This window comes from Gymnoscopelus braueri (assembly GCF_963280865.1).
Source record: "Gymnoscopelus braueri genome assembly, chromosome: 6".
In the NCBI taxonomy this organism is placed as follows: domain Eukaryota; kingdom Metazoa; phylum Chordata; class Actinopteri; order Myctophiformes; family Myctophidae; genus Gymnoscopelus; species Gymnoscopelus braueri.
Genome location: NC_137607.1, coordinates 28,594,888 through 28,604,887, shown reverse-complemented (window position 1 = coordinate 28,604,887; position 10,000 = coordinate 28,594,888). Strand labels below are relative to the sequence as shown.

The window sequence follows — 10,000 nt, the reverse complement described above, 5'->3', positions numbered from 1 at the left end:
CTAAAGGGATGAATGAAGTTGTTTTGAATTCGACTTCTTCTCCGTCTCTCCCTCTGTCCCCCTCCTGTGTCTGTCTTTCTCTCTCTCTCTCTCTCCCCAGTCCCCATCTACCCTCTTCCTTCCCTGCCTGTCTTTCTTTCTTTCTCCCCCAAGTGTCCCTGTCTACCCTGCTCCCTGCCTGTGTGTCTATATGTTTCCCTCCCTCCCTGGCTGCCTGGAATGAATTTGCCCGGTCATGTAGAGCCGTGTCAGAGGCAGGCGAAGCCAGCAATTCATCACCCGCCGCAGCCCGCCTGTCACCACTCCGCTACAGCGCATGTACCGGCGTGCGTGTGCATTGAGGGGAGGGTGACTGCTCGCTCGCTCGCTGTCAAGTCTACCTCAACAGCAGCATCTGTGGGTAGCACCGCCATCCCCACAGGACCTCCAGGAGGAGGGAAAGTGTGTGTGAGAGAGTGAGTGAGAGAGAGCGTGCAGAGGTCCTTCTGACAGGTCCCTGCGGACGGGTGGATGGATGATGGAATGGAGGGAGAGAGAAAGAAAGAGAGAGACCCAATTATCCTTGGCCGCAGTAGCAGGAGATGTTTAAATCAGGCGGCGCGACCCCCTAACCCTGTTGTCCCGTATGCAGGACAGTGAGGTGCGTAAGGCCTCAGCAGCGCCATAGGGGCCGAGGAAAAGCTAATGGAGCTCCACTTTATAGTTTTCTCTCCTTCTCCCCCTCTTCTCATCCGCCGTCGTGCCTTCAAAGCAGTATGGCCCTCTGGCGCTCCACAGATTAGCCATTAGCCCCGGTAAATGCACCGCGAGGCCCGCTGAAGTCGTCCCTCAAGACCATTAAGATGGCTGAAATCTCCTGCAGAGAAAGAGAGAGACCCGCCCCCCCACACTACCCCATCGGTCCATTTGAAGCCCCATTAGAGTGCTCTGCACTGGGCCGGCTGTCGCAAAAAAACTGGAAGCTAACTGACTGGATGATGCCACTTTACTGATAATCCAAGGCACCGTGGGACAATGACTTTACAGATAATTTACGGCCACTTTTCCTGCCTTTCCCCGAGTCTCCCCCAGATGGACATGACGCCATGATAAGAAATGACTGAAAATGAATGCGTGGCTTGGAAAGAAAGGGGGACCAATTTGACCACATTTATGAGATGTGAGATTCGAGGAGAGCTTTTTCTGACAGCAGAGTGCTGCCTTCCTATGAAAAACGACATAAGTAGCCTATTATATATATATAAAAATAACTAGATTTGACCAAAGAAACAACAGCCGGGAGTATATTCTCCTCCATCTTTCATTATTACTGACTTTATGTGACGTGTTGGGGCTGTTAGTTTGGCGGAAGACATTTCTCTGCGAAAAATGTCTGTCTCACCTAATGTAAAAAGCCGCGTGTGCCACAGTATAAATGCAACATAGAACAAAGGCTATCATTTAAGAAAGACTGAAGTGTGTGTGTAAAAGGGAGATAAGGAGCGAGAGTGCTCAACAACCCAATAAAGAGACACTTCCAGCCAAAACCTACATAAAAAAAACGACCTTTGTTTATTATTATAAGGTAGGATTAACGACAACATGCTTTTACCACGATAAAAAATAAAAAGATATTGCACTGGTTTAACTGTAGCAATGTGGTTTTTCTTTATTTTTTCCTCTTAAATCCTTTTTTCACTCTCCCTCTCTCGAGTTTTCACCGAACCTCGCTCCCCATCAAGCACACGAACACGCGCGCACGCACACACACACACACGCACACACAAACGCTTCAAAAATACTGCTTGAGTCGAGCGCGTCGAGGCTGAGTGTTTTTTGTTTGTGGCAAAAACGACCTCGCCGTACGTACACAGACGGCTGACTACAGTTAACAGGCGTAGGACACTACACACTGGGGACACGGGTGACCCAAACACAGGTGAATCTCAGTGGTGTAATGCTAGTAGAGGAGGAGGGCATATTATTACCCCTCTATCCATATGGCAGGCAGGCTGACGGGTGGTTATAGGGTGACCTCCCCCAGCCATATACCATGTGTCAGTGGTCATTTATAATGTTTTAAGTGGGGCCTGTGGGTATACGCCGTATGCCCAGAGACAGCGGCTGGCATATGCTATGTGCCCAATGACTATACATAAAGGTATACTGTGGAGAATGGTCTCCATGTGCTCAGACGGAGAGGTGGCTTTTGCTGCGTGCAAATCGACTACACTGTAATATCCTCAGTGTTAACTGTGTAACCTTATTTGTAACTCTGAGAGGGTACAAATGGAACCAAATGGACCCTCATTTGTGCCCTCTCAGAGTTAGGTTTTTACAGTGTAGTGAATTGTCAGTCTTTTCGGGTGCTGTGGGGGGAGTTGAGGTAATACAAAGAGATACAGTAACACAGCACCGCAGTGCAGGCTATACAGCCTGGCCCCAAGACGGGTGATGGATCGCGCCTTGTGTTTTCATTGCCTGACATGGCCCCGTGTCTGTATGTTTGTTTGTCTGCAAGGATGTGTCGGTATGTGTTGTGTGTGTGTTTTGTGTGTCCAGTCGACAGCCCAGGGCTTCAGATTAATGACTCCACCCGGGAACCTGACACTTGACTTCCCTCCCTGGCAGATGGCAGGACCATCATCTTTACACACGGGACTAAACAACTTTCAGTGTGTGTGTGTGTGGTGTCAGTAGGGATGGCAATGTTGTCGCTGGTAGAACGGCACTAGTATTGACCAGAGTGTGCAAGGGCAGCTGTCCATGCAGCAGAGCAGATGGACTGGAGTGTGTATGACTACATATACACAAACAGTAGCACAGGCTTCAACTATATACTGTACATCACAGCTCGAGAACTGAAGTCACATTTATGAGGGACTTCACGACAGTGAGTGCTAAGATCCAAAACAGACTTTGACTGAAGAGGCGATAAGAGCTCTGGTCAACGAATCATGAATGATGCTATACACGGTTTAACACTTTCAGAGGTAATGTTATGGTGCAAGATGACCACTCACTCCGTGCACTGATCAGCGTGATATAAATGGCTGTTACGGCTCAAATGAAAAAGAGAGCTGTTGTGTGGATGTACGTACGTACATATACGAGTTCCACTGCGGCATCAACAAAGACCCAGAGGAACAATTCAGTTCAAAACATCCGTCTGCCAAACAGATCAATGGCGTCACTTGAGTCATGTAGAGCTGTAACACCCTGCGGCCAATGAGGGGCCGCTCTCCCGGTTCCTGGCTGATTGATTGGCCAAGGTGGAGAGCAGATAAATCAAAAGAGTTTAAGCTAAATGTCTTCGGGTTTGTGACAAATGATGTGAACCGCTTATTCACGCGCTAATCTATTTTACACACACACACACACACACACGCACACTCGCACAGGACAAGAGGACTTTGCATGGGAGAAGCTGTGGACATTATGTGCACTGTCAGTTCCTCTGTCCTCATTCCCCGTACACTACAACCATAAACTTGGGCTGGGCGATATATCGATATTAGATTGATATTGTGATATGAGACTAGATATCGTCTCGTTATCAGTTTTTGAAAAATGTAAAAGAACATTTATATTATCATCACAATACAATATTGTCAAAATATCGATGTTGAGGTATTTGGTCAAAGAATATTGTGATATTTGATTTTGTCCATATCGCCCAGCCCTAACACAAACACAATCTATCGTGACTGACTGGTTCATCATGTGTGGATTAAACTCAACATGAAGACAACCACATATGATTGCAGGCAACTTAAACGTGTGGAAAGCTGTCGGTACATTTCATAGCCTGTAAGAAAAGTTTGATTGCTACAGGCATCAAGTTCCCATTGACAAAAAAAAAAGAAGAAAATAAATGAAAATGAAACCAAACCCAACAAACAACAACATCAATATGTAAACATAATACAGAGATTGCCACAGTCAGTATGTGGGTATGATATTGTAGTTTTAGCGTCCTTTAGTGATCAAGAACCTTCTTTTCAGCTGCAGTGGGACTGTAACGAGCAGTGTTGCTTTGTCCAACGGTGACATAAGCAAGCGGAAAAATACACGGGGAGGTTCAACACACAATGGAGTGACACTGAACACCACTATTTTCTTTGGCTCTATCACTCTTCAGTTGACTCCCGTTGGGGGGTGCTTTTTTTCTCAAAATGTTGGGGGGTAAAAATTATTCTCAGTGCCATTTCCTGTGCACAATTTGCTTGCTTCAAAACTGTTAACCCCCCAAAAAAGCAAGAAAAGACACAAAGGTTAACGGGAATCTATCAGAGTGAGTAGTGTATCCAATAAGCCGGCGAAAATTCAACAAGAATAGAAAAAATAAGCCACAATATTTTGGACTAAGTAGGCAAACTGAAGCTCTTCAAATCAATTTGGAACTTGGATAGTGAATTGAACTCCCGCCCTGTTTGACACGGAGCAGTGGGAGGGTCATAGCTCTTGTTCAGAGTGGTCATTGGTCGACCTCCCCTCTGCTCTGTAAAAGCCACACATCTGACTGGCTCGACTTTTTGTTATCGTCGGTTTCAATGAACAAAATAAGAGATAAAAGGGCAGTGCAATGCCTGCCTCCCTGCCTACTCAGGCAACTGTACATAGGTAGCAGGGTTGACAGGGAGCCCCTAAATGAGGATTACCCTAAAAACACACACATTATGCACGCACGCACACACACGCAACACTGCAGGGTATAAAACAGATGCCAAACAGATTTAAATATTCATATATACACACATAGACAGTCTCCCTCACACACACACACAAAGTAATGTCCGCAAAATTTACATAAGAAGAGGCATAACACACAGAAAAACACAGCAAGTTGGTCCAGATATCAAATAAAAACAGCAACTTTTAAGTGGCTGATCGATAAAGAGCAGGGGCTAGAGATAAAAGTTGGCAGTCCATTGGAACAGCACTTCTGCTAAAAACTTTGGGTTGAGGCCCATTAAAGCATCATGGGACTGTTTTTTGGTGGAGAATGCTAGAGTGGGTTATTGAGCTTGGGCCCTGCGGTGGAGAACGTAGACTAATAACCGGCTGTTGATGATTTATATATGTGCCATTTCGCTATGAAGTGCCTGCCTCTAGAGCCAGGGAAGAAGACAGCTGAGTCAACCTTGTGTACTACAAAAAGATGGTACACTCCTGCAAAAAAAATATTTTGCAACTCTGGGAATAAGTGGCCAACTCTTAAACTTGTGTACTTGTGTGAGGTAATCTAATCCTGTGATATGAAGCGCCCACACATTGTCAACTGACAAAACATCCTCCTACATGTACCAGGATAATTCATGTCACACTGCAGTCCATAGTAGTGAGATAGCTAAATCCTTAGGCTGATCACTAAAGCCAACAGTCAGTCAACAGCTGATTGTTACTTACTGGTATTCCACAGCAAATCACTATGCTAACTGTGATTAGCCTGCATGTACAGTGCAGTACTGTATATGCTGTGGAACAGTCTTTGTTTTGCCATACAGGGTAAGTTTGGCACTCATTTGGTAAGTCAGCATAAACATTTCAGGTGCTAAGCTATTGCAAAACACTAGCAATCCTGACAACTCCTACAAAGCACTAAGCAATATGTGTATGCTCTTCGTTTGGGGAATACATCCGCTCTCCAGCAGATTTGCAGTGTTAGATCATTAGGGACTGGAGTGCAGAGAGGAGAGAATGTAATTTGGCCTGGTTAGCTAGGTGCTGAGTGGACATTGGCGGTGCAGATTTAGACCTAATAATCACTGTAATGCATTTATACAGATTGCTAAGCATACGCTGCTCTTTATTGCTGAGATACAACCTTTTCCCAGTCATGGCTGGGCAGACATGTAGGAGAGAGGGAAGGGGGACGTGTTCTGTAAGGCACGGCCTGATCTATTAGCGAGAAACACGTGCGCGAGCTCTGGCTAACCTCAAGGTGAAAGGTAATGATGCAGTACACAGAGAAAAGGCCGTTAGCAAGTGTGTGTGTGTGTGTGTGTGTGTGTGTTCATCGTACTTGTCATTGTGCGTGTGTGTGGATCACCCAACTCTTTATTCCTAGCCCCAAAGTAAAGAGAGAACGGCAACTTTTCACAAAGACAGTTAGTCAAAGGTCTGACTGCAGGAACCAAAGACGTACAGGAGATACGATGTCAGGATGCCACAAATGGCCGCCACCACATTCACGTGTAAAACACAGAACAACCCCGGAATGGAACTAGTACTACAGTACCATGTCTGTCTCTGCCTTCCACTTCTGACAGATTAGTCTCTCTCTCTTTCTTGCCCCATCCTTTTCTTTCGCATCAACAGTCTCACTCTAGAATTAGTGTAGAGCTTTCTATTGTGATGTTTTTCTTCCAAACATGCAGTTCATGGTGACTTTAAAAATCTTGAGCCAACAATTAGTGGTGTGAATTTGTCCTTTCTTGTGTCTTTTATATTTTCTTGCTGCTACGTCTTCTTGCTGCTCGTCTTGTCTTGCTGTGAGGAGGCGGGGGCGGCCGCACTTTTCTGAGGTTCAGGCCTCTTTCGCTGAGGCTCATTTGCTGTGGCAGCTGGGATTGTGTTGGGGGAAGGCTGAGCAGCAGTCGCAGCCCCGGACCACAGCGCGGACGCGGTGGCGAACTCTCTGCCGGTACCTGCCATCTGCCTGGTGTCCGGGGGGTCCTTGCAGGGCGGCTGGGCCGGGACTGTGCAGTCTTTCTGGGTGTAGGAGGATCGCAGCACTGGACAGGTGACTGGCTCGGCTTTAAGTTTGACTGAGGTCTCGGACAGCCGGTGAGATGTCTGAGGGCTTCTGGGGAGCCTGAATGGAGATGAGAGGGGGTCGGCAGAGAGCGGGGAGTCGGGGGTCTTGGATGTCTTGTCCATGGGGGTGCTGAGTTTCACCGGGCCCAGCACACTCTTAGCCACCATGGTGTGCTGGGCCACCACCTTGTCCACCCCGCTCTCAGTGACTGGGGAGCTGCAGCTGGATTTGGGGGTAGAGGCAGGTGACCAAGCAGCGGCAGCAGCAGCAGCCATGCTCTGGGCCTGTCTCCTGTTGTCGGCTTCTTTCTTCTCCTTAGAGATGCCTGGAGAGGAGCATGTGGCTCGCACTAATTCTCTGTCATCGCTCGGCCCAGGAGAGGCAGCAACAGGAGTAGTGACGGTAGAGGTGGTGGTGGTGATGGGTCTGGGGCTGTCCATGATTCGGTCGTCAGATTTAGGTTCTGGTGAGGCAGTCTTCCCCTTGAGACTCCTCCTGTCTTGCGGAGGTGCCGGTTTGAGGAAGGGCTCCTTGCTGACTGAGATGAATGCACTGCCTGGAGTGGAGAAGGGTAGGGGTCCCTGGGTGGGTTTAACGGTGGTGGAGCCCTCCGAAATCTTGCCTTCTTGTCTCCCACCGTTGTCTTCTGCGGACGAAGCTGAGCTACCGTCTTTCCCTCCCGGGGAGGTGGAGCTCGCTGTGGGCTTCTGCTCGATAAGCTTGGCTTCCGTTACAGAGGGGAGCGTGTGTGAAGGAGTGGGCCTGCCTAACTGTGACGGACCGGACTGCGTAAGCGTGGTGGAGGAGGTGCAAGAAGAGAGGCAGAGGGAGGGCAGGGTGCCCCCAGGGCCCGTGCGGACGGTGGTGGGCCGAAGCAGGGGAGGTGTGGTGAAGGTGGTCCCCCTGCGCCCATCCTGGCTGTCCTCCGATCCCTCGTCTGTCTCGTCCTCCGATGAGTCAACCTCATGTATGGCATCCTGCTTCTGCAGTGACTCTCTCCTCTCAGCTCTGTCCTGCCGGATGGCCGACAGTTTGTCCTTCAGTTTGCTCTTGCCCGGGGCCAAGCCCAGCGAGCCAGGCACTGTGTTGGGGCTCCCCTCGCCTTCCTGTCGCCCGAGCTTCCTGGAGGATGACGAGTGTTTCTGCAGGCTGCCCTTCTCCACCCCACGCCCCGCTGAGGACAGCAGGCCCTCGCTGGCTGACTCCTGCAGGCAGGCACAGAACAAGATATATACTCACACCAAATACAGGAAAGGTCACAACAATGCATCATGGAACAGAAAAAAGTCCTGTGATATCACAAACTAGTTTCAATTGCTACTTAAGCAGTATTTCTGCGCAGCTGGTATTGCTTTTATAACAACAGTTCTTCTATAAACTATTCCTTAAGTAATCGGAGACAAGAGTTTGTAATTTTGTCGATGATTTTGTCATATTTTCAGCTCTGCCAACAAATAGTTAAATCCAGGACTCCAACAAAAACGTTGCTAAGCAAAGAATGTTGCTACAAAAGGCCCAATGAAGGGGGAAATATAGGGCTAACGTTACAGTATTTAACAGACTGATAAGTTACAGTAAAAGGTTCCATTGCTGTTGTATATCAGCACCCATGGAATGTCTCCTTTGCCATCAAATGACCCTACAGGAACCGGCCCCACGGGGCCACAGGAGGAGCTCCCATTACCTGGAGGCTCTGTAGACTAGGGTCCCTCTGCAGCATCTCCTTTTTGAACTCGGAGTGGGAGATGTCCAGGCTGTGTTTACGGCACCCCGCGGCAGGCCCCGCCGCCAGCTTCTTGTCCCCCGCCGCACCGACACTCGCCGGGGAGGAGGGGGAGGAGGAGAGGGAGGAGGCTGACAGCTTCTCGGCCGACTGCACCCTCTTGAGGAGCGGCGAGCGCGGGGGCTCCGCGCTCTTGGGCCTGGAGATCTGTCTCGCCAGGGGAGGGGAGGAGTGGAGCTTCACGGGGAACGACTGTCCCATGCCGGCCTGGCCCAGCGCGTGGCTGGAGAGCGGCGACGGGGAGCGCTGGGGCGAGGTGCTCTGCGGGGTGGGCGAGGGCGTGCGGGCCAACGGGGAGAGAGGGATGTTGCCGGCGGACTTGCGACGGGGCGAGCGGTACTGGCGCTGCAGCTTGGGGGCCAGGCCGTGGAGGGAGCTGGGCCGGATGTGGCCGGAGCTGGCCGGCGAGTTGGGTACGCTGGAGCTGGGGGAGCTGCTCTGGGATGAGTTCCCACCCACTGGAGGGCAGAGAGACAATACGCACGTTCATATATGTGGTACAGAGAAGGAGGAACACACACGCACCCATACACATACAGTGCATACAGACATGAATACAAAAACAGGCACAGTGACAAAACACCCCCCCCCCCACACACACACACACACACGTTTAGCCCCACATACATTAAAACAAATCCTATTATCGTCCATCAAAGTCAAAAACATCATACAGTGTGCAATCATTAATCAACATGAGGGTCATTTACACATTTAGTGCTCATTCATAACATGTAAGAGATGAATGTACGTGTCTGAGCGCCAGTGTGGGCCTGAATAAGTAAGTATGATTGAAACACAGGAGCTGCGTGACTCTACTGTGTAAAAATGTACAGTCAGACTCAGAGCAGAGGAACTGGAGGATATTACTTATGCGTGCATGTGTGTGTGTGTGTGTGAATGTATGTTATTAATAATACACTGTCATGTGTTGTCTCTACGGTATGAAGAAACTTTTGGCAGTGGTTCTCAACCTGTGGGTTGGGACCCCCAGGGGGGTCCCCACATGAAGTGGGGGGGGGTCTGTAGATGACAGTGATTTGACAATTTAAGGACTTTTAAGACCTTTTTAATACCAAAAATGTTTTGCCAAATTGTCAAATAATATAAGAAAGAGGCAAAAAAAATTATAATAGCCGATCTACAAGCTTACAACGCCTCGCACACATGATCACATATGATTATTTTGGGGGTCGCAGCCAGAAAAGATTAACCAATGTTCTATGTGTGTGTGTGTGTGTGTGTGTGTGTGTGTGTGTGTGTGTGTGTGTGTGTGTGTGTGTGTTTTTGTGTATGTGTGATTTTTTTGTGTGTATGTGTGTGTGTGTGTGTGTGTGTGTGTGTGTGTGTGTGTGTGTGTGTGTGTGTGTGTGTGTGTGTGTGTGTGTGTGTGCGTGTGTTCTCACCAGAGTGAGCAGAGTCTGGTGTAGACCTGTAGCCCTGCGTGGGGCTCCGTGGTGACAGGTTGTTGTGTGTGG

The 10,000-nt window shown here is 49.0% G+C and overlaps 1 protein-coding gene across 13 annotated transcripts in view; it reads right to left on the bottom strand.

The window, feature by feature from the left end:
* Positions 1 to 1,540: 1,540 nt before the first annotated feature.
* mast2 (microtubule associated serine/threonine kinase 2) overlaps positions 1,541 to 10,000 on the bottom strand; it is a 216,824-nt gene continuing 208,364 nt past the window's right edge. For all 13 annotated transcript variants that reach the window (XM_080430974.1, XM_080430979.1, XM_080430981.1 and 10 more), the window contains 3 exons: positions 9,929 to 10,000; positions 8,424 to 8,980; positions 1,541 to 7,944 (listed from right to left, as the gene is read on the bottom strand). The exon at positions 9,929 to 10,000 is cut by the window's right edge. In XM_080430974.1, coding sequence (XP_080287100.1) covers positions 6,442 to 7,944; positions 8,424 to 8,980; positions 9,929 to 10,000 — 2,132 coding nt within the window. In that variant the 3' untranslated portion in view covers positions 1,541 to 6,441. The remainder of the gene's footprint in view (positions 7,945 to 8,423; positions 8,981 to 9,928) is intronic.